General features: G+C 37.8%; 1 protein-coding gene across 1 annotated transcript in view; it reads right to left on the reverse strand.

The window, feature by feature from the left end:
• The window catches only part of LOC127420807 (gamma-aminobutyric acid type B receptor subunit 2-like), a 382579-nt gene that overhangs the window by 255134 nt on the left and 101068 nt on the right, over window positions 1–26377 (reverse strand). Inside the window, exon 2 of the mRNA XM_051663355.1 lies at window positions 19728–19865. Coding sequence (XP_051519315.1) covers window positions 19728–19865 — 138 coding nt within the window. The remainder of the gene's footprint in view (window positions 1–19727; window positions 19866–26377) is intronic.

Raw genomic sequence — 26377 nt, forward strand, 5'->3', positions numbered from 1 at the left:
ATAAACAGATCTAAATCTTTGCAGAATGTGTAGACCTTCATATATAAGTTGGCCAAGTTGGTATTTTTTATATAATGCTTTGACAGATTGTGCAAGAAAATTTTGAAAATGAAAAGTTATGGTAACATGTTTCACTCAGTCAGTGTGGGACTCAAAGGTCTAAGGTCTAAGGTTTGCTTTTGGCCATGACACATACAAGCATGTCTTTAACAAGGTAAGACTTAGGTCACTAGATTAAAAAAATCAACATATAGCTAGTCTAAGTCACATTATATGTTAGGTCACTAGACGTTTAAGCCATTCAGCATTTAGTTCATTAGCATATGTCATTTGGACAGTGGCCATAGGCACACCTAGCTAATCTACACTTGGTGCGCATGGTTCTTTTGAAGCTTCCCTGCTCTGTTGGGGAATTGTATGAAATGTGTGTTTGTGCAGCAGCATGTACTGCAACATGTCTTGCATTTTGTCTAATTGTGCAGCAGTGGCATGTCTGTTCATTTTCTAGCAGTAGGAAGTCTCCGTACTTGCTCTGCAGCAGCAGCATATCAGATCTAGTCTGCCAAGACCAATATCCTATCAGCATGTCATACTCACATACCCACATAAAATTTTTCAGAGAGCTGTCATGATTAAAATATATACCTCTGTATGTGCCACTGCTAGACTAAATCCAGTGACTCTAAAATACAAGCATTTTTCGGTAATACTTTCTATGAAGCCTGTAAAATGCATTACAAAGGAAATCATACAACTATTTGTAAGGTGTATTACAAGGCAATATGAGTGCATTATAAGGCTTTGAGAATGTAATTTTAAGCACCATATGGTAAGCTGATGTTATGTGACATGCTATACTCCACCTACAGCTATTTAAGACAACATTCATTATCATCAGTTTTCTAGTTTGTTAATTGAGAGACTATGTACTTTTGAAACATATGTCGCACTGCAAAAAGTGCATAAAAAAGCAAAAAAAGTGATTAAATTTGATAAATAAATAAATAAACAAAAAATATAAAAGAAATGGTGACTAGTCACAAAAGTATACATTTCCCTAATGCATACCCTTATTCATTCATTTAATTTGAACCTAAAATCTAGATAATGACTGATACAGTGTTGAAAGGTCTATATTGGATATATTATAACCACAAGCATCATAGAAGATTTTTTTTTTCTTTTTTGTCCTATTTTATATTTAAACTTTTGTGCATTCTTAGTTTATGTGAGGGTCTTGGAAACAGGTGATGTCAAATAAAGTAACACTCAACAAAGATGGAGAACTGTGCTGCTCACAACACATTAGAGCTGTCTTGGGAATACAGGTTCCAGTCCAGTCTGTGTCTGGACCCTGATATCATTCCCTCTCCTGTCTACCTAATGTGACATACAGCAAACAAACCAATAAATAACACAGTTCCTATTATGTTTCTCTCTGATCATGAACAGTGTCAGAACAACATTTCTGGACATAGCTGACAAGACCACAAGCACTATGACCGCAGACCATAAGCACATTGATTTTATGTAATTAAAGCATATTCATTTTGGAAAGGCAATAATCACAAGATCCATTCAACATGCTATTTCCTTGTTCAAAGCCCTTTTTCCACCAGTAAATAATTCATACTCCAGCTCTTCAAAGTGGTGCAGAAAATGTGACCTATATAAAAAAATATCAAAGCCAATCCTTAAAATGTCCAGTACCAGAACAGACCATCTGTAATCTTTTCGTCTCTGTTTTCTAAAAAAAAAAAACAAACAAAAAAAAAAAAAAAAAAACTCCATATTAAGAGATAGTTCACCCAGAAATTAAAATTCTGTCATCATTTTCCTACCCTTTCCCCCCTGGAACAATAAAGGAGATGTCAGGCAGAATGTTAGCCTTAATCTCCATTCACTTTCAGCATATGAAGAAAAAACAAAATGCAATTTAAGTGAATAATAAAGAGACTGCTGCCTAACATCTCCTTTTGTCTTCCAGGGGAAAAAGAAAACATCATATGGGTTTGAAACAACATGAGGGTGAGAAAATGGTGACAGCATTTTTATTTTTTGGTGAACTATCCCTTTAAAATCATTATAAAATTGATTTGACACTCAAACCCCTGAATGTCAGGAGGTCTTGCCAATGTGCTAAAATTGTGAAGCAGTGAAAGTTGGTTCCTACATAGTTTTTTGTCAACAAAGTCAACATGAAATTCATTGTATTTCCCCAATGTAATGTATTTCAGACTGAAACAGAATATTCAGGGGGAAAGTGTAGAGCAAGAGTTGATCCATTGGGAATTGATTGGATCATGAATAGTGGTTGTCCCAAACCAGAATGGAGCCTGACCGGAATAAAACACTGCCAACACACATATTTAAAGAAGTAAAGTTCACACAATTGTTTATATATTCACATCCCAAAATATCCTATTGGTAAAGTTTTTTTTTTTTTTTCTTCTTCTTTCAAGTTTATAATTATTTGTAGTTATTGACATAATCTTACTGTAACTTTAACGTGAACCAGAATTAAATTACTGTGTAAACTATTGGCAAGACTGTATTACATAAAACAGTAGCCTAAAACAATGACTAAATTGTATTTTTATTTATTTATTTATATCAGCCAAAAAGGAAAATAATGTAATGTGAAGCAAGTTATTACATTATGCTGAAAGATTAAAAAGACAATCTTTTTTTTTTTTTTTTTTTTAATAACATGTACTAATGAATTGTGCACAATAAGACCATAAACGTTTAAGACAGTAAATAGGGTCAATTTTTACTTTTAGTTTGTTTGGAGATTTTTGCCACTTTTTATTGACAGAGACAGTAGAATGAATGTATGAACATTACATTTATATAACGCTTTTCTGACACTACACTCAAAGCGCTTTACACAGTGAACAGGGGACTCTCCTCAACCACCAACAGTGTGCAGCATCCACTTGGATGATGTGATGGCAGCCATAGTGCACCAGTACACTCACCACACACCAGCTGTTGGTGGAGAGGAGAGAGTAGAGTTATAGAGCCAATTAGTGGATGCGGATTATTAAGAGGCCATGATTGAGAGGGGCCAATGGGGGGAATTTAGCCAGAGCACCGGGGAAAGGAAGAATACATTATTGGGAAGAGAGAGGGGGATGGGATCAGTGCACAATACAAGTGGGATTCAAACCTGCATTTCCCACATGAGAACCATGGCCCAATGTTTCTGAAGCATGTGCACTAACCGCTAGACCACAGCTCTCACTGAGCCCTGTACAATTACACAAGCAAAATTCTTCGATTTTTATAGACTCTAATTTATATAGACTCTTCAATTAATCTAGACTTTAATACCAGCTCTACTATCCATTGACCTGTTTCACAAAAACAAGTATTCATGCTTTTTCTGTAGCAAGTGACAAATTACTAGCTAGACAACAGTAAACAGCAAATTAACATAAGAACAGTCTTTAAGCAGTTAAAGTGATTTATTTAACATGCAAAAATAACAGAATAGAAATGAAGTACAAAATTGTGTGTGTGTGTGTCTAAGAGAGAGAGAGATGTGGAAAGTTTATGAGAGCTAGATACTAATTGGCTCCATTAAGCGTATCTCTCCTATCCCTTTTGGTCTGATTCTGACATCCTCTGAGAAGTCCCAGCCCAAATTAAATCATTCTCAACAGCCAATTCACCAATCTAATACCTCACCCCTCTAATCCCAACTACATCAGTACATTGTTTGGCGCTACAGTCATTTTCAAGACACTGGACACTTTACACACCACATGGACCTGCAGTACATCAGCTGTAAGAACTACGCACTACTCATTTTAACAGCACTAAATTACTCTACAGTGAATTTTACTCTGCACTGCACTTGTATCTATTGCTCTTTTTATTAATTATGCTTGCTAAGGCAAGCATCACTGTTGCGACTGCTCATACTTGGGTTTGAGCGAACAATCGCTTAACCTTAAATGTTAAAATTCAGCATGCAACTCATCCAACACTGTATGTGCTATGTATGGACAAGTATAAAAGCTTTTATATGCATGACAATACACTGGAAACTATCAAAATTCTGTTCATTCTAAAAAAAATAAAAAATTACAACACAAGAAATCTGTGTTAACATGACATTCAAAATAATAATCTTTTGTCAAAATGTCGAATTGTTTAACAGACACGAGCACAAGACATGCGCACATTGAATAAGCCAGAGAAACTGTGGTTAAAGGGATAGTTCTCCCAAAAATCTCTCAGAATTTACTCACCCACATGCCATCCCAGATGTGCATGACTTTCTTTCATCTGCTGAAAGATTTGTAAAATAATTTCTCAGCTCTGTAGGTCCATTCAATTCAAGTGAATGGGTGCCAAAATTGTAAAGTTCCAAAGATCACATAAATCAGCATAAAAGCAATCCATAAGACTCCAGTGGTTAAATCAATATCTTCAAAAGCGACATGATATGTGTGTGTGAAAAACAGATCACTTTCACATTCTTCTTCTTGTGTTTTTGTTGATTCACATTCTTCATGCATGTCTACTGGGCAGAGAGAAGAATTTCTAGCAAAAAAGGACTTTGATCTGTTTCTCAACCAAACCTATCATATCAATTCTGAAGATATGGCTTAAAACACTGTCGTATGGATTACTTTTATGATGCCTTTATGTGCTTTTTGTAGAATCAAAATTTTGGCAACCATTCACTTGCATTGTATGGACCTACAGAGCTGTAATGTTCTTCTAAAAATCATAATTTGTGTTCTGCAGATGAAAGAAAATCATACACATCTGGGATGGCATGAGGGTGAGTAACTGATGAGAGAATTTTCATTTTTGGGTCAACTATTCCTTTAAAGGTGGTTAAAAGCAATGTGAAATCAGGTTTATGGGCAAAAATGTCAGCATTCTTAGCTGTTTTTGCTTAAATTGACCTTTACCTTGATAAAGGAAAGCGGTTTACGGTGCTTGGACTGGCAGGCAAAAATTAATAAAAAATAAGTCTCATAGACTTTCATTTAGTGTTACCAGAACAGAGATCTTCGGGTGGGGTCTTTTGACTTGGGCCAATATGCGACCACCAATCAATGACTCAATCACCTAGCAACGCAAACAGCTAGCAACACTTTAGTAACCAACAAAAACACTGTACATACCGCATAGCAACCACTCACCTTTGAACTTTTACACTACTCACATTTTCTTCAGAAAATTAAAAAATATACATTATTGTGTGTTTTCTGGCGATGCTGATCAGCTCACTTGCCATCTGTCATATACTGATTCAGAGAAATTGTTTTATAATTTTTTTCTACAAAAACTATAAACCTGACTTGACTTGATGAATCTCTGTTGATTAGACACACTGGACTTTAGTTTTAACACACTTTTGGTTGCCACACTGACAGTCTCAGCTCTTCATTTAGGTCAAACTTATCAAATGGACCCCAGCATACAGCCCAACCTGTGATTTTTGTATTTATTTATTTTTTTAAGTTCAACTTGGAGCCCATGAAATATGGATAGTGAACAAGAATGGGTTTGACGTTAGCTGAGCAGCACACAGCAGCGGGACATGTTTTATTTAGGAGTTTACTATGGCACTCCGAGGAATTCCAGCAAAACTAGCTTTACTTTCCAAATGATTAAAATAGTGTTGGGGCAAAAGAAAGGAAGAGAGATAGAGAAAGAGAGAGGAACAGTTAGGAACTTATTAGCTTAGTGAGGAGACAACAATTGATGCTGTACAGAAAGCAAAACAGTGTTCATAAATGAATGAAAAATGTATTGCCAGGTTGTCCATAATTCTTACTGTTACATTGGATCAGATTCTGCCTCTCATTCGGTATTGCCCGTGTTGCATCAAAGCTGCAAGTGAATAAGGAATTGCAAAGCCATTATAGTAACAAAATGTCCACACTAAGTGCAGGGGCGGTTCTGGGGGGGAGGCCTCTAAATTGGAGTGGTAGAATGGTAAGTGGTATTCTCATTTTCCATTCCACTGAGGGTTCAGTGATCCCACGTTTTAGTAAATAGACCAAACAAATAATATTTGAACAAAAAATCAATGCATAATCACTGTATAATAATATTTAGTGGGGTAAAGTTGAATTCAAGTTCAATATTTATTAAATATTCGATTATGGTGCATAAGAGATGCACTTTAAAGTCAACACACTGTGCTAAAACATCACTGATGTCTAAGTGTTCAATGCAACTGCCTTGCATGTTCTGTCTTAAACACTTATTTAAAAAAATAAATAAATAAATAACATTCTAAAGATTGTAATTTGTTTGTATAACATACACTTTAATTGAATGAATTAATGAATGACGTTTTAGTGCTGTGGGTGGAATTTTCATTCGGTCCCTTATAAGCGCCAGTCAGTGAAAGCCCATAGGATCCTTTTTAGGCTTAATTCTCCAGCTACAACAAGCATTGACCGTTTCAGTTCAATGATTTATGCCTGTATGATATAGTCATATATTCTTTAACCTAATTGTGCTAATGATATCATTATAAAATTGTCAGCTCCAGAGAGCACGGGTAGCAGAAACTGAATGTCAAACGAATAATGAGCCAACAACTTCTGGAGATAAGATAGTTAAGTGTTAGTTTGGCATCTTTGGACCTGCCAGCTTCAGTTTCAGTTCTACTTAATGTGAATTATACGTGCTGGTGTAAATGTAAGTTAAGTTACTTTTATAGTGCAATTTCTCACATTATTATCACAAAACCCAATCTGGATCTGATTTTCTGCGTTATTGAATGCACCTTAGCCCAACTCGTTAGAGATTGCTTTTATTTAGCAAGAATTCATTATAAAATATTTTTTGTTTGAGCATCTGTTGGGTTTACATTTCTCAAACAACATACAGTATACACTTATGTTATTTATAATGAGGTATTTTTCACCATCTATATTGTTTTGTACTGTACAATGCAGAAATAAGACAAATTTAGTGCAACAAGTTTGGCAAAACAAACAAGTGGCTATGATGAAACAGCACGCTAGAACAGATGTGTAGAACCAGGTATAAAGAAACAGCAGATAGCATTATACAGGGCCACACCTCACCTGCAACGGCAAATTTATTATGAATACACATAAAATAATTTGGAACCCTTTACAAACCACCCCACTAAAGCCCAAATAAATGTCTTACTTTCAGTGAGAAAGTCTCTTATACACTTAGCTTACCACATCAACGCACTTCAATCTAATAATATATACAAATTAATATTGGTGCTGATGGGTAAAGGTGCAAGAATAAAATGTGCAACTCACCGGGAGAGAGAAAATAAAGCTGCAGAGTTAATAAGCAAATGAAATGCAAGAGAAGCACTAAATAGTTTACAAGGAAGATAACAAACACATCGTCCTATATATAAACACCATTTATCAATCAAATACTTAACGTGCGGTGCACCAATCACTAGAGAGAATTGAGCTTAATATTAGCAACAGCATTCTCTAAGAAGAGGTGCACACCAAGCGTGCTCAATAAGGAATGTGCATTGACACTGACAGACATAATAATGTTAAAAAAAAACACATTAAAGGCGTCTTATAGGTCACATATAATTACGATGCAAGCAACTTTTTTAAACTCATAGTAATTGAATAGATACATACATTTAAAAATTCACTTGTTACACTGGACCATTTAAAATGAACTTGTGAATTTAAAAATGTGCTTAAAAATTGTTAAAAGAATCTTAAAGGAAATGGTGACCATTTACAAGACATGTACATGCTGATTATAGCCTAATGCTTAAATTCTAACCTAAAATCTTGATGTAGCCTAACATTCATTTTAACCAAGAATTTTACTGAATTAGTCATTCTAAAGACAGCATGGCAACATGGCTTAAAGTTTGTGAGTAAAGCCAGAATGTTAGGGTGTATTGACTCATTGACTCATTTTGTCATGAGCCTGTTTGTTTATATATTTTCAAAATATATTATAAGCATTTTTTAAATCATGCATTTAGTTTTAGTTCAACTGATAAATCGGCATTTGTGATGTTGCACTAAATGACAACAGAGCAGTATGCGGAAGCCATTATTTCTCAAAAACAGGAAAGAAGGATCCAACACATTAAGCTTTGAAAGGTTTATGGTGCTATAAAAACCCTTTCTGGCACACACAATCTATAATGGGCTTATAACTTGCAGATAATTAAATATTCACTTCTAACAGCTAATTGATGGACAAAGTCGGTCCACTTTTGCGCCAGACCACTTCCAAGAGTTGTTGGCAAAGATCTTTAGCTGTGTGCCAAAACCTCCATTATTTAATGGCAGAGTGGCACATACAACATCTATACAAACCTCTATGTACACAGGAGCCAAGATTAAATAGCTACAACAATATCACATATGAAATTATAGCAGTTTAGAGGAATAACTACCTAAAAAGTGAAAATAGCTCAGCTGTTTTCAAGCTTGTTCTTTTTTTTTGTTGGTAAAATGCTTCTTTTTTCCAATGTGTAGCGATGTAGCTTCACACATTTTGCATGCCAAAATGCTAAATTGACATTTTTTACACACTGTATTGCATGTGCAGCTTTACAGCTGTGCAAACTGCAGTAATAATCTCACATGCTCACCTAAACGTCCTTTCTTTCATATAAAGCACTGGGAAGCATTTCAATGAATCAGTTAGTTTGGACGAAATGAGTCCCTGTACAGATGCCTTTGTGGCATTTTACATATTTTTTGAAGGTATATAGGTAAGTGTTTCCTACAGAATTGAGCACTTGCAGCAGGGGAAATGTCCTTCTTTTTTTATTAATAACATAATTCTAATGAAAAATTGGTAATTATATTATATTACATTATATTATATAGTTTATGATTTATTATATTTATATTATATATTCATCACATTTAAATTTTTACATTTATTTAATAACAAAAAATGTTATTGCAATAGTTTATCTGTAGTTAGCTACATGTCATTTGAACTAAGAACAACACTGATTCATGCTCTCATATCCTCTTCTGTCCACAAAAACCTGGTGCCATAGGGTTGTTTTAGATTTGTTAAGTAACTTACAGTGGTCAATTAAAGTGAATTTGGAGCTCTGTAAATATAACAAGCTCAGCACACATTACCAAACCAAATCGAACAAAACACAGTTTTTATTCAGTGATTTAGATAAAATTCATTGAGCAAGCACAGAACCACCTCATGTGTGCTCAGAGCAGAGCTGTGCACGAACAACCTATGTTTGTTCATTGACTGTTTGATTAAATCGCAGCTCTTTGCAGTTTAATATTCACATGAGGTCATGTCTTCATTTTGGTTAATTTAGATGGGCTGTACACCCCTACACAATGCAATAGAAAGACGTGTTGTTTTTTATTTTGCAGTATGTGTTCTTTTTATCTCATCACATTAAATTCAGACTGCAAGCTTGCAACTTGGGTATCATTCTTTTACCATGGCGCTGGAGATTCAGTAGCGACGGAACGCGGTTCATCACTATAGTTTTAATTATAGTTATATAAAATAAAATGTTTTCTAGTTTTATTGGTGGTATTTAGTGTAAATACCCCCCAAACAGCTTTAATGTTGTTAGATACTTTTTGTTGGGAGTTTGTAGTGTAGAATAGCTAACTACCATTTTACAGGGTAGCTTGACTACAGTTAATAGCTTGACAAGCTACAGCTTCCACAACACTGCCTTATAGCTGATTATTCTGAAAGACAGAACCATTTTGCCTACTTTTTTGGCAATTGTTCCTGGCTGTAAGAACATAGTGGGTAGGGAGGGCATCATGGGATGATTATGAGTCACAAACAAGATGTGTGAGAGCTGCTTGTGGATCAGTTGTTACATAAATCTGAGGGCAGATGATACCCACAAACTGATCACAGGGAAATGTGAAAGGTGTGTATTTGTGTTTATGCACTATTAGTTTGAATTCCACAGTGCTTTGAGTAAGAAATTTCACTGGTTCAATGTTAAGCCAGCATCATATTTGACATGTACTAATGATTTGTGCCAGTGTAATGGTGGCCAGCTGATAGATAGATGTGCAATGTGTATAAACCTCACTCTCCTGACCTCAAAAGGTGCACTAGCGACTGACGCTAGAGGCTTCAGTCTCCTTGTTAGCACACCCGCCTCCCATGCAGGACGATGCCAGTTCGAGTCCTGTATGGAGCGGGTAGAACAGGAGCGTCACAATGGTGCTGTGACCTGGATGGGAGTGAGGTTTAGGGGGGTGAGTGTAACTGTGGCCAGCTGATAGATAGCTGTGCAATGTGTTTAAACCTTACTCTCCTGACCTCAAGATGTGCACTAGTGACTGACATTAGAGGCTGTAGCCTTTAGCCTCATTGTTAGCACACCCGGCTCCCATGCAGGAGATGCCGGTAGAACAGGAGTGTCACAACTGCATTGTTTCAAGTTACGTTCATTAAGACTGGAGAGGTTGAGATGGTCATGTTATTCAACAAAACTGTTACTCCTTCCAAATGCTAAAAGACAGGTCTCATTTTTCTAAATATTCCCCAGCCTGTCTGTTTCAATACGCAAAACAAGCTGTCATTTGCACATATTCCCAGGATTTCTATAAAAATTAAAACACTTTTGTTTTAGACCTTACAGTACATTAACTTAGTGTGCTAACTACATTGAAAAATAAAAAGACCCTCAAGGAGTTGATACTAAAACTGCTATGCTCTTGTGGTGCTATTTCTTTTATATTGAGAAACAGAATGCAGGAAACAGAGATCTATAGCATTACTATAATGTTCTATGTAATAAGCAACTTGTCAACTATTCAAGACAATGTTTCATGTTCTGTTTCAAACCCATATAACTTTCTTTCTTCCGTGGAACACAAAAGATGTTAGATTGAAAGTAGCCTCAGTCACTATTCACTTTGTTGCATTGTTTTCCCCATACATTGAAAATGAATGATGACTGAGGCCAACATTCTGCGAAATACCTTCTTTTGTGTTCCACACAAAACATGAGGGTGAACAAATGATGATAATTTAATTTCATAAAAATTTTAGGGTTAACTATCGCTTTAATGACACATTCCGGTCTCTGTGTTTAAAAACAAAGCAGTCATTTGCGCATATTTCCAGGCACACTATATATATATATATATATATATATATATATATAAAAATGTGTTGTAAGCCCTACATTAACTTAGTGTGTGAACCTCTCTCTGTCAGTCTGGGAAGCAGCCATATGTAAACAGCTAAGGGAGTTGGCTGTTCTTCTCATTCCTGTAGTTGACGTCAAAAAGGAAGACGGCGTCTGCCGAAGTACGTCAACAGCAGTCTGGTTCTTGCTCATGCTCGGTTGGGAGCACATTTGAGGATGACAGGCTCAAAGACATACTGCTTGGATCTCACAATACCAGGAATAATGTCAGCATAAGAGGAAACGCCCATGCAAACATCTAATAATCATAGAAACACTGTCTATTTATACTACAGTTGGCCTAATTTTAGTACCGTGACGCGCACAATGATGGCATAGACTATTATCCAACACACCCATGATGAATCTGTCAGCCTAGCAAATCAAGGAATGTGGAAGTGCCATTGGCAAACATTGATATCAAATGATTTATTTTCAGCTATTGTTTTATTTTATAGGAGAGTACAGAGAGCAAGAAATAATGAGAAGAAGAGGTGTGAATGGTATGCAGAATGGCCATTTCCGATTTTCGTCTTTCTTACATGTCCGACTCATAATGGACTAAGAAACGATGAGAGAGCTGAACAGAGTTGAAGTTAATAAACAGAATAAAGCAAAACTTTTGTTGACAGTTGGTGAGCATGTGTGCTAACCAGTAGGCTATGGCTCTGCGACTTCAATTGATTTACTAGAACGTTCTAAAGACAGCACCGTTGTCTTTGCATACTGTCCCTTTCCTCATGTTGTCTTTACAAACTTATCTTCAGAAACAGATGGACTCTATCAACAAAATGGTTGCCCAATTCAAAGTAGACTGAACAATGAAAAGTACGCCAAGCAGTTTTGACACTTTAGCAGATGTTATTTGTTTAATGTTGAGAATCAGAACGCTGGAAACAGAGCACTAGTGTTTTTCTATAATCTTCTATTGTTTAAGCAATTTACTTTACCTCAACCTGTCACCTGTCTGCCCTGTGATGGACTGGCCACCTGTCCAGGGTGTTTCCCTGCCTTCGGCCTGAGACAGCTGGGATAGGCTCCAGCACTACCCGTGACCCTGCATAGGACAAGCGGCTATAGAAGATGGATGGATGGATGGATGTCAACTACCTTTAAAAAATACCAGAGGTAGTAGGTAGTATTGCTAACTCAAAATAATATTTTTGCCTAATTTTTAGAATGACGCATTTCAGTTTCATAACAAACTTCCATCAAACTGAATTGTGTAATTTTTAACAAAATAAAATGAATAAAACATAAAATATTTAGTTTTTTTTATTTTATTTATTTAAAGATTACTCAATTGAACTTGATAGAATTTTGTTACGAAATTGAAATGCATAAATCTTAAAATATTTTCTGAGTGTAATTCAGGAGACTTAAAGTAATTGTTTACCCCAAAATGGAAACTCTCTTATCATTTACGCACCCTCATGTCATCCCAGATGTGTATGACTTTCTCTCTTCTGCAGAACACAAACAAAGATTTTTTTAAGAATATTTCAGCTCTGTAGGTCCTCACAATGCAAGTGAATGGGTACCGAAATTTTGAAGCTCCAAAAAGCACATTAAGGCAGCATGACCTCATGCGAGAGTAGCGTCTCTAGTTTCGTTTGATTTGCCGCTTTAAAAAATCCATAATTTTTTTTGACATAAACATGATGTCTGCTTTTGGGACATTATTCCCTCAGAAGTTGAAAAAAACATGTTAGTTATTTTGAAGAACTTTCAACATTAACACATCTGTGGATCATTTCGATGTATTTTTTATTTCTGTTATCACTATAAAATATGGTTCTATTCATTAACATTAGTAAATGCATTCCTGTATACAGTATTTACTGTGCATTTTCACATTGAGAATCAATGTGTTCATCCAAAAGCTGAAAAATGTTTCTTTTAGCGGCTTTACATGGAGTTAGGATGAAAATAAGGTGAATTTCAAACTCTTCTGAGACCAGTGCAGACAGACAGCACACTGGAGGTTAAGTCATTCACTAAACAGGGAGCAAGGGAGCAAGGGACATTCTATTGCTTCCTATGCGGCTATGGGCATTCACTCCTAACATCTGACCAAAAGATCAGTTTCAGGCTGCAGATGATGTTTGGACCACTCAACATGTTTGACAGACATGGGACAATGAGAATCAGTACATAGATTCAGAATTTATAATTTGTAATTTTATTTGAATGTGGTTGGCAGTGATTGGATGATGCTGGCCATTACTTTGAATAAGAATTATTTATCCAACTTTAATGTCTCAAAAACATGAATAACCAACACTCCTGGAAACATAAACATTTTGATGGAAAGAATCTGACTTTTTATAGCTTGCTATTATTTATAATTTCACAACTAAGCAGCACACAGCAGTCACACTCGGGTTTCAGTAGGACAAAAGTAATCCATACGACTCCAGTGGTTAAATTCATGTCTTCAGAAGAGATACAATAAATGTTTGTGAGAAACAGATACCTTTTTAAAGTCCTTTTTTATATCAATCTCCACTTTCACTTTCACATTCTTCTTCTTTTGTTTGTTGATGAGTCGTGTTCTTCGTGCATATCGCCACCTACTGGGCAGGGTGGAGAATTTATAGTAAAAAAGGACTGTTTCTCACCCATACCTCATATTGCTTCTAAAAATATAGATTTAACCACTGGAGACATATGGATAACTTTTCTGCTGCAATTATGTGCTTTTGGAGCTTCAAAATTTCTGTACCCATTCACTTGAATTGTTTGGACCTACAGAGCTGAGATATTCTTCTAAAAATATTTGTTTGTGCTCAGCAGAAGAAAGAAAGTCATACACATCTGGGATGGCATGAGGGTGAGTAAATCATGAGAGAATTTTCATTTTTACAGTAGGTGAACAATCCCTTTAATGAAGTTCACAATTGTTTCATTTAAGTATAAATTTAGTCTCAGATGTTTCTCCTAAAATTCCTTAAAACTAATACACTACACACAAATGAGTTCATATTGAAACTTCAAAAAGATGAAACATTAAAATACTTTTTTGCAGACTTTGGTATCTTGGCAAATCTGAGCACATTGTTAGATCTCTTCTAAATCTCTAGAGGAGACACATGTGAGATTACTGGAGTCAAGGAGAAAAATGTTTCTCTCTTATGTGTATGCCTATCACTGTCAAAGAAGGTTTTCGGCAACTAAATGTCTAATTGCATCTTGACATACCAATCAGTACAGTATATGAGGTAAGTTTCACCTGATTTAATCACTCTATTAAAATCTTATGAGCATTGTTACCTTTATTAGAGCATTTAAGATTATTATAACTTCTCAAGCAGTACCTGCGAATGTGGTCGACAATAACACCTGCCTATTAGTTGAGTAATAAAAACAGCATTCTCTTGTGTTTATCATTTTCCTTGCGATAAGAAAGATGACTATCGCAGGAGGGCACAATTTCATCTGAGAGCTTTGGGAGAAAGGAATGTCTCGGCTCAAAATAATCCTTCTCTCACAGTCTGGGTGACATTCAATTTGATTCAAAGCACTCGAGTCATGTTAATATCGCTGCACATCGCAAGCAATGATGTAAGCCTCTTCATAACAGAAGAGCCATTTAGAGTCACTGAATGCCATGTGATGATATGAAAACCACAAAGGAAGCTCAGCACTATTTAATTACACAGTATGCAGTAGCAGAATGCCTGTGAAAACTGACATCCTAACAGATTTCAATGGCTCTTGAGGTCAAAAGTTTACTCTCGGACTGTTCACATGTTGGCACCTCTCTGGAGGTTGTATAGCCTGTTGAACACGTGTGTATAATTTCAGGGGTGAAAACACAACTGTGTGCTGTAACAGCAAACTATTCCAACTGCCACTCTCATTTTTGGCTCTCGTAACTGAAGCTTTCATTAAAACATAATTACACAATTTATCAACCAGGCGCCATTTCTACTCCATCTAACATCCTCATCAAATGCATCCCTTAATTGAAAAATAAAGATACAGCATCATAGTGTTAATGTGTGGTTCTGATGAAGCTGGATAATATGTTTCCTTAATGTTCATTTCATCTGCTGTTATGAAATGGATCAGGCTTCTGTGAAATAAAGCAGGTGTGACAGAGGATCCTCCAGCTATTGGCACCCTGGCCCTCCCCCGTTGTACCCTATCCAGCTTCATAATAACGATGTGTGACCAAGAGGAGGGGTGTGGAAATGGTGCACTGCTAGAAGAGCATTATGAGGTGCACCTGGTGCTTACTGCCTCATCAACACTGCCATAAATCTATCACTTTATCGCTGAAGAGATTCCACTAGTGCAATGGGGCTCCTACACCACTGGAGCAACTAGACTGTTCTGCATGAACTCATCCCTCACTTCCTCCACAATGAGGACAGTTGAAACTTCCAGCTTTCTACTAGGAAAAGTGTAGTGGAATGCCCTTTGAAGTTGGACTTTCAACTTGGCATCTCTGCAAAATTGGAGTTGAAGTTGCTAGGAGATGGCTCTGGTGACAGTTGAACACTTGGTATGCTAACACGAGCACAGAAGTTTGTTTGCTTGTACGAAATTTCTGGAATTTCTCACAACCGACTTTTAATGGAACACAGCTAAAGCAAGCCCAGTTTAATTAGGCTGGTTTCAGGTTCACCTACTGTAAGCCCGATCGGACGGTTTCTTAAGGGGCGCTTACATGAGACATGTTCTTGTGTTCAAAAACAGATACTGTAGATATAGCGCAACATAATGGAACAAAATGCAAGGTTCTTGGCTAACACCTCAAAATAAATGGACAACACAACTTCAAAAATTAAAAAAATATTAAAAGTCAAATAAGACATACTATTCGTAGGTATGTGAATGCAGACATGTCTTGCTACGCAAGTTCGATTTCATGCGCTGTTGCATACCAAAATGTGTCAGACAGCAATTCATAATGCAATGCAAGTAAACATTGCATTCTCAACGTTGCCACAAGAAGCACTATAGTGGACATTAATGTGAAATGTTTGTGCTGTGTGTTTTCAATTTCAAACCAGCTACTGTCTTGATGGAGCAAAAGTCTGAAGAGAACATTGCTGAGTAAGTCAGCTAAAGTCAAAATATTTATTATTTTGCAACTCATCTGAATAATAACACATCCAGTTTAATGGCACAAACTTTTGAAGGTTTGTAACCACCGCAGTAATGCAAGAACACACGTTAAGCATGTTCAACTGGACCATGTGCACTCAATGGCTATGTCTCGTTTGGAAGGCTGCGTCCTCCGGAGGTTGCATTTGTCGGCCACATACGTCATCGAGGCTGTCTCGTTTCATAAAAGCGAGTAGGACACTTTGAATGCAGCCTTCGTTTGCAACCTTCTTTCAGGGGAATTCGGAGGATGCATGAGGTGTATCCTTTGTGGGCACTCATAACCCATAATTCTTTGCTTCAACGGAAATGTCTAAAAAAAAATGATGCCAATTTGCCCGTAAATATGAAATATGATGATCAACTGTTCCGCTCAAAGCGCTCGTGCTTGTTAAAGAGTGGCGTGCTGTCATAGCAACCATGTTACGTTCCGTTTTTGTTTGTCCTATGAAGGCTTTCTCATTTAAACGAGGCTTTTTTAAAGGAGGACGCTTGGTATACTACAGCGTCCTACCTAGCACGCAGCCTTCGAAAACGAGACACAGTGATTGTGTTGGTCAAGCACTAGTATATTTCAGGCCTAGAAAAATTTCTAGCAAAAAAAGGACTTAAATATTGATCTGTTTCTCACCCACACCTTTTGTATCACTTTTGAAGATATGGATTAAATCCCTGGAGTCGTATGGATTACTTCTATGATGCCTTTATGTGATTATTGGAGCATAAAAGTTCTCGCCACAATTCACTTGGATTGAATGGACCTACAGAGCTGAGATATTCTTCTAAAAATTGTAATTTGTGTCCTGCAGAAGAAAGTAAGTCATACACATCTGGGATGGCATGAGGGTGAGAACATAATGAGAGAATTTTCATTTTTGGGTGAACTATCCCTTTAAAGGGGATAAATTGACACTTCACTATGCTCCACCCCCCTTGGTTACCATTGCATGAAATGAATGGTAGATTGCAGTGAACGGCACGTCTTTGGTCAAATATTCTAATAAATGGAATTGACAACATTATTAAATGGGCTGAAATGAAGAGTGACATTGTAAGGCATATTTATCTGACATTTTTTGTAACAGAAATCATTAAATTACACAGTAATTTGATTGAAAACTGCAGAGACTGTGAATCAGAATAAAGAAAAACGATTATCACAGTCACTTGAAAAGAGAAAAGCGTCATTTGATGGTGATTACACACCTGATAACATTAATGCAAGTGAACAGAACTGCTCATAATGTCTCATAACACACTCATTATGATGCTGTGAACGCCTTATTTACTATTGCCTTTACTAAGACCTGAATCAATACGTAAATTAATTAACATTCATTTATTAGCTTTAATTTACCTTGGAACAAATGTAGGTGTCCTCGCTGATGTCTTACATGTTCATTTGGAAATGAAATCTGACAGTTTAATCCACAGCATTCGCTTCTCAAGATTTATTTAAAGATTTTTTTTTAAAAGATAGAAAAAAGACTGCGTGTATCCTCTCTGGGTACCTCTTGTCAGTATTACAAGTGCACCAGCAATAACGTGTTGCACATTTGTTTGATTATCTTGATAAAATCCTGCTTAAAACTACTCAAACACACATTATTCCCATAGGCTCCCATTGTAAATTAATAAACGCATGTCAGAGAAATGGCGCACAGCAACAGTTGCTAAAACAGAATAGGTCAGAAATGCTTTTAAGGTGGGGCTTAGCGAAGGGTCAATTTAACAACACTTTTCCAACATGGTTTTACATTGCAAACTGCCTAAAACACAGTATGCTCTCAACTTGTTTGTTAAAGCAACACTGGTAAAAATGTCAAAACTAGTGACAATTATAAGACAAAATATAGATAAATTAGTCAACCTCACTGATCAACTGTTCCGCTGTTGAACGACTTGTGATCAAGTCGAACCATCATAATACACCCCTAATTTCACAGCCTTGGACACTTTAGTCTAAATCACTTTGTTTGTGTTTTATTTTGTCATGTAAAACCTTTCTGAGGCATGTCACTGCTAATCCCACTGTGTATGTGTTCACATCCCATCACCCTGGCTAATTAGAGATCTACTCAGCTGGGGTTAATGGGAGATTAGTCCACAAATTAGGACTTCTGTAAGATTATTCTCTACCCAAACCCCTCAGAAAGGCGAGAACACTCAGAGAACACAAATGCATTAATTACCCAAATGGCAAGGATTTCCCCCTGATTCATTACTGTCAATAAATGTTGTTAAATGCATTGTTTTGATTTCATTTCTTACCTTTTTATTACTTCGTCTGACTACTTGGTCCAAAGGAACATTAAATATGCTCAAATCCTTTTCCAACTCAAAAAGTCATTTTGTTCTTAATTTGCACTTAATACTGTGTATAGTATTGTAAATTGCAGCTCCTTTCATGGAAACAAGCCAATTTTGTGGAATAACACTGGAAAAGTGCCAGGTTTTCTTGGTGAAATGTCAGCTGGCTTAGAGGCTGACCACTTAAACATCTGCCAACACAAAAGCGAAAGCACTGTTGCCCGAAGGGGATTCCTCTGTGGCATTCCTTTATAGCCGGACATACCCCTCACAGAAACATTACAACAGCATTTCTTCCTCAAGCCATGTGTGCCGATGGCAACCTCAGCGTACAAGTTCTGTCAGTGATGCACTAATACACAGATTACAGGCTTAAAGAAGCCAAATGCTGACTTCCTGTTAAAATCACAGTATTAACACACTAAACACCCCCTTGGGTGTGCTCAAGACAGAGATCTCTGTAGGAGCTAGCTTAAAACTGCAGGAGAAGTTTACACATTTTTCAAATTTTTATCAGCATTGGGATTGATTTTCTGGTATAGCTTCACCAGTCTTTGGTTTTAAGATGGTATTTTTTAAAGTCATTAACGTAAATATTTGGCATGAAATTTTCAAGTGTGTGTAATCAGAATACAATATGAAACATTACATTTTTTAGAAAAAAATTGCATTTTTAATCATATAGTGTTTGCCAATCCTGATTCTAGACTACCCCAACACTGAACATTTTTGAGGTCTCCCTTAATTTAGACGCTCAAGTTCATGGAGTCTCTATTAATGAGCTGATCAGGGGTCTTAGAATAAAGAGACATCAGCCGCATCCAAATTCCCACTTTCAGAGTATATACTGCAGTTGATTAAGAACTTAATTCTTGACCCTTGATAAATTATGTTCTGTGGGTATGAGATAACAAAATGTCAGCTGTCTTGTCCAAATGTCTTACTGTGCCATGAATACTACATTTTTGGAAATCTAACTAATTTGACACACTGCTTTTTGCATACTGTGAGTAGCAGGGAAGTATGCATGTTTGGACATCGGACTGGAACCAGACTGGAAAAAACTGTTCTTCTGCAAAACAAATGGATATCACAATGCAATCTTAATAATTCAGATACTGGCTGTGACACTTACCTGTACGAGATTCCACCCCTCTAATGATTCGGCGATGATTGAAGTCACCGATGGACACACTCCTCCAAAGATCATCAAATGTTTTGGCCCGTAGCAGATTGCATCAAAGAAAGCCCGCAATCCCTTTGCATTGTCACACTGTGAGAGAGGGAGAGAGAGAGGGAAATTAAGTCCAAAAGTAAATTCTACAAATGTACATAGAACAGTAACGTCAATCATGGTGGCATTGTTAGATGTATATGCTCTGAATTCATTATCCCTTGAAAAGCAAGTTTCAACCTTGAGAGTTTTTCTTGATTTATATTCTGCATGTATAACCATGTTGCACAACCAGAATTGCAATTGCAATGTTTCTTTAATAATACAGTCAATGGAAAATTGAAAATCATAAATCAGTGTAAATGGAGGAAAAAAACATGGACATTGAATATTTGAATGTGCACAACATACTGTGATGTACAGGAGAGTGCAACTGCTGCAGCACTATGCACCCATTTCATATCACTATGGCAACGCTCTTGGCTCTGTGGAAGTGCTGAAGGAAAGAAAAGATGGAGCAGGGCTATTGATTGCGATGCGAGCTTCTAACTGTTTTATCTTTGATTTTCTCATGTTGGTAATGATATTTCAGTCCCTGGTAAACACTTCCAAAGGTCAATTAATGGCAGTCAGCTTGACCTGACTCAATCTCTGTCGTAACAAGAAATGTTGCAACATTACACACCATGGCCCGGTCAAGAATTGTATCTGTTTGACCTTGCTTGGATTGCTTATGTTGAGCCTTTTTTGTCTTATTCTGGCTTAGTCTGGATTTAAGCAAAAAATATATAATTAAAAACATTTTTTTTTGCATTATCATAATTATTAATTAGTTAAAAATTTAAGGGCATTCTGTCTGCACCATTTATTAGGCTAATTGTTAGTCTGTGTATACATATGCTAGACGAATGTCTGCAATGCATAGATTTACACTCACCGAGCACTTTACTAGGAACATTATGGTCCTAATAAAGTGCCCGACATGATGGTCTACTGTTGTAGCCCATCCGCCTCAAGGTTCGACATGTGCATTCTGAGATACTATTCTGCTCACTACAATTGTACAGAGGGGTTATCTGAGTTACCGTAGCCTTTCTGTCAGCTCAAACCAGTCTGGCCATTCTCCGTGACCTCTCTCATCAACAAGGCATTTCCGTCCGCAGAACTGCCGCTCACTGGATATTTTTTGTTTTTGGCACCATTCTGAGTAAACTGTAGAGACTGTTGTGTGTGAAAATCCCAGGAGATCAGCAGTTACAGAAATACTCACTGAGTGCAATTTTTTTTCCCCATTCTGATGGTTGATGTGAACATTAACTGAAGCTCCTGACCCATAACTGCATGACCTTATGCATTGGATGATTAGATAATAGCATGAATAAGTAGGTCTACAGGTGTTCCTAATAAAGTGCTCAGTGAGTGTATGTCAGTTGTAAAACAAAGGACCAATCACATGAATCTGGGGCGAGATAAGATTATGTTCATATACGTTCTAAATGTTTATGTAAGCAAAGGTTTATAGAAGCTAATATGCCTAGGAACTCGCTTTCTGTTGATTCTGTTCTGCTCCAACTAGCTGTTTTTAACACAATAATGCATCCTGTGTGAACAGCCCTAACAAATTTAAAAGAAAAAAGAAAAATTGCTGGCCCACAACCAACAGAAACGCAATGGACATTCTTACACAATTTCTCTATTTCTAAAACTAAAGCACACCGGTGAGTGTACTGGCTAGTGTGCTTCAGTCCGTGCAGAAATAGAAGTGTTGAAAATAGACTGTGGCGTATGAAACGCAGGAATATGTGATGAGGCACTGCGGGGTGAGTCGATTGAAGTGATGGCGTTCATAATGCTGAATAAAATAGCAGGCTTTTAAAAGCTCTCATTTGCATATTCCCTCCATGTTCACTTAATTCTGGTCATCAGTAACCACGAAAACACTGAGTGCAAAACAGTCCTTTCTTCTTGTTTAACAGAAAATTGTCTGTTCTCCAGCGAGATGGTAGTTAAATTCAGCAAATATAGCGAGTGTAACAATAAAAGCTTTCAGGAGTGAAATATGCTGTACTCAGTGAAGTTCTATGGTAAGTGTTTATATCAAATAAGGATTATTGTGAAAATGAATCAGGGGGACATCATTTGACAGTATGAACAGTCAATTTAAGCATTAGTTTCATCAAATTCCCCAAGACAGTTTTCTTCCACAGTAACCATGATTCTTCAGTCTGTAATAAATCTCTTAAAAATACAAACAACATTCCTGAACATTTACACAGAATACCATAAAATGTGAGGTAACTGATCAAGAAATTGTGGTGGTCATGTGACTAAAACACATTATGTCTTCCAAAAGGCACTTTTGCCTACCAACAAACATGATGTGGTTGTTTGCCTTATAAGGCACACATCCACAATCTGCCAAGAAGGCTTTGACCATGTTGTCATGGAAACGCACTCCTCACTTTGAGCGCTAAATGAAGGAGAAGGCAAGGCCGGCATTGATAGATATAGCACAGATTGGCTGTTATAATCATGAGACTATTAATCAGTATTCAGAGGTGATGTTGAAGGCTTAATTTTAGATAGAGCAGAGCTGGTGCCAGACTGAGAGAATTGACAACAATAGAAGCCACCACCACACTACTGCAAATGAATTTAATGAATTTATTTCATTATCAAGCAGTGATATAAATTAACCTTTAAAAAAGAAAAATCAACAAGCACAATGGGACTTTGAGTGATGGTGACTAATACCTGTTTGACTATCTGGGCCAATTTTGTAATTCAGTAACCAGTTGGGCAGGTACCTCTACAAGACTGTCCAAAGTCAATGGCATCTGCATTGCTGCCTAGTCAATCAGTGATTCAACAGACAGCATTTTAGAAAGAAGGTATACACTGATTTACTGCCTTCAGTCACATCATCAGATGCCTTCTTTTTTTTTTTTTTTAACCAACTGCTGAATTGCATAGTCAAGATTGTGGGATATTATAGGCAGCGAGGGATACTTATATGATGCCTTCAAAAATCAGCCAGATGGAGTAATCTTTTTAGACAAGACGTTGTACACACACCGAATTTGGGCATGCCTTGATGCATTTCTATGTCCCTAAACTGCCTAAAAAGGCAATATTTTCAAGTTTCAGACACAGCCTAAATCTGTGTTAATGGAAATGAACCCCAAACGGCTCTTTATGTCCTGTCAGTAGAGTCGTTAGCATGGTAAGCCAGCCCAGCACAGTGACCACAAGGCTTACTGCTGTTGACACGCCATCTCTCCAGTGGCCGGATTCTAGACCTCCAGTAGATCAGGAGGAAAATATATAAAGCCAACTAAAGCTCTAAGAGCACACATTACCTGTAGACTCAACGAGGCAATATATTTATTGAATGTGCTGTATGGAGCCAGTTCCCTAAGAAAAATCTCAGTGTAACAAACTGTTTATTAATGGCACCAATAATAATAATTAGGACCACTGGCAGAATTTACATGTTAGGCACATTTTAGAAAGCTCTTTACTTTTATTGTGACCAAAATCAGACTGTAAACAATCCTGTTTTAGTGCTAAATGATATTCACAAGCTTGATTTGCTAATTTATCCATGTGTATCTGATGGAAAATGGAAATAGAGGATGACACATAAATTTGCAATTTCAGAACCAAATGACTCGGAAAGGACAGTAGGCTAAGGATTATTAATGGAACTATTTCCTCTGACATCTTCAGCATCATAAAATGGCCACCCAAGGTACTGTGGCTACAACAGGGGATAATCACGGCAAGCTAACCATGATGAAACGGCTTGTTAACAGTGGCAATGGCAGCAGCTGCACCTGTCGCCAGTCAGTGGCAGATTATTGCAGCCAAGTATGCAACCTGATGTCTTCAGGACTAGGAGAGAGAGGGAGAAATAAGGGGAGAAATAAAGAGGAAAAAGGTGAGAAAAGAGAGCGAATGAGGACCAGCATGTCTCAAGCAATCTGCTCTTTATAAAGGGGCTTAATGGCATGCACAAAATGAAGTTGACTAAAAGTAGAGGCACATACAAATGGAAGAATATGAAATCAATTTAGAAAACATTTATAGCTTTCTTCTATAGGTAGCCTGCAAGTTGATCATGCTACACATGTGATCTTCTTTCTCCAATCACTGATACTTTTGTCGCTCTGTCAATTTTTCCCAGTAAGTTTTCACTGGCCTATTTTCTTACCAATGTCCACTGTCTTGCTATCATTAAATACTTATCAGAAACATTCTTGGGTAATGGAGTTCAAATCAGACATAGTTTACAAGGAATTTTCCCACTCACTCTCAATCTGCTCTCGGCTACTGTTTGGGCACAACATCTCTATTGTTAATAAGAGAGCTTTCTGCAGTAAAAAGCAGGCAAAGATGACAGTGGTTTGATGTTCCTCAACAAAATAAAGTTCGAAAGTCAACTGGTTTTCAGGCAAAAATGTGTTTATAGCACAAATTAGCTTTATGGTGATTATGGACAGTCTGGTTGGTTAAAGTATATACACAGGACACTGTCTTGCATTTTAAAGCAGATGGACAGAAATTTAGAGGAATTAGGGAGGCCAGCAGAGGGTGCTCACCATATGATCTGTGTGGATCCTAATGCCCCAGTATAGCGATGGGAATACTATACTATAAAAAGGAACCATCCTTCGGATGAGACGTTAAACCGAGGTCCTGACTCTCTGTGGTCATTAAAAATCCAAGGGTACTCCTCGTAAAGAGTAGGGGTGTACCCTGGTGTCCTGGCCAAATTCCCCCATTGGCTTTTATCAATCATGTCCTCCTAATAATCCCCATCCCTGAATTGGCTACATCACTCTACTCTCCTCTCCACCAATAGCTGGAGTGTGGTGAGCTTACTGGTGCACTATTGCTGCCGTCACATCATCCAGGTGAATGCTGCACACTGGTGGTGATTGAGGAGATTCCCCCTCTACTATGTAAAGCACTTTGAGTGCCTAGAAAAGTGCTATATAAATGTAAGGAATTATTATTATTAACTGATGGTGGAATTAAACTACAGGGGTCTTGAGATACATTTTTAAAAGCTGAACTCATTGAAACTTTATACGCTGTCTTAAAAACATGATGCTAATGGCACAAGATGGTGAATAAACAGTGAGACACAATGCAATGTCAAAAGATGTCCATTTGACGCCATGTACAATACACAGACCAACAATTAAAAAAATAGCACAGAATGAACTCACTCCATCAGCCCACATACCACACCAAATACTCGACTCATCCTCAACATCCTGAGACCCGAGCATGACTGCTGTGTGCATTATTCATTTCCCTTTTTGATTTGTAACTAATAGCACCTAAAAACAAGCAAGCAAAAAATAAAAAATGTCTAGAGCAAATAGTTTTCCTAAAAATGTATCTCCACATTTGTGGACAGCAGGACTAAGTTGTGAAATCTTAAAAAATACCAAGCTGGGGACACGTGACGCCATGCGAGAAGCACACGTGTGATTGCGGGCTCTGCACACTTTGCTACTTTTAAAATATTTTTATGTTATAATCTGGTGAGATTCGATATCATCCTGGTTACTTGCGTAACCTCGGTTCCCTGATGGAGGGAACGAGATGTTGTGTCGATGTAGTGACACTAGGGGTCACTCTTGGGACACTTCTGGTCTTTGATTAAAAAAAAATGGAGAGTGGTATTTACATACAGGTATAAAAGGAGCTGGTATGCAACCACTCATTCAGGTTTTATGCTGAGGAGCCGAGACAAGGACCCAGCCATTTCAGCGGGTAGTTCAGCGTTGTGGCAGGAAGGGCTGTAAAACCCCTTCTTCATCTCGGCCGGAGGGACAGGCTCTATCGCATCCTTCCGTAGGAGGGTAGTGATCTCCGCGCGCAAGGTAGCAGCGTTCTTGCCCTTCACCGAGGTGAAGTGGATGCCACTGAACCTGGGCGGACACCTGGCAAACTGAATCACGTAGCCGAGTCGGACATTCCGGATCAGCCATCGTGACGGATTGGAAAGTGCAACCCATGCATCCAAGCTTGAGCGAGGGAGACCAAGGGGACAATCTTGTTGGCCGTACCGGCAGGTGGGGCCTCGCGGCGGGGCAGACCTTGAGGTGCCAAGCCATGTTGTGGCCATGCTGAGTTCAGGGACATCAAGGCACTTACCTGGCTTCTTGTGACCACCCCCGGAACAGCCTGGGATGGGGGAGGAAGAGGCCTGTCCTCGTGACCCCTGGAGACTGTCATATTGGGGGCGGATTTGTGCCACAGCTGGGCGTGCAGGGGCGGGGAGAATGCCTCTGGAGCGCCAAACCTGCAAGGATGGAAAGGTGGACGGTGGTCGTGATGACGGCCGTGCACACCAGGTACGTGACCCAGGGAACGAGGAAACTGCTCTTTTGCTGAACTGTTGGGTACCGCAGCCACTTGGGCATGTGGCAAAATTAAATGAAAAAGCAACAAAAGATTCTCCTCTCGGCCCTCCACCAGGGGATGGAGTGGTCTGCTTACCAGCTCCAAGGTGGTTTTCGTCATCCCTGGGTCACCCGTCTCAGGGGTGCTTCGAAGCCTTCCGAGGGTTCTTGGTGGCCAGCCGTGAGATGGGT

Source organism: Myxocyprinus asiaticus, chromosome 30 (assembly GCF_019703515.2).
Source record: "Myxocyprinus asiaticus isolate MX2 ecotype Aquarium Trade chromosome 30, UBuf_Myxa_2, whole genome shotgun sequence".
Classification (NCBI taxonomy): Eukaryota; Metazoa; Chordata; class Actinopteri; order Cypriniformes; family Catostomidae; genus Myxocyprinus; species Myxocyprinus asiaticus.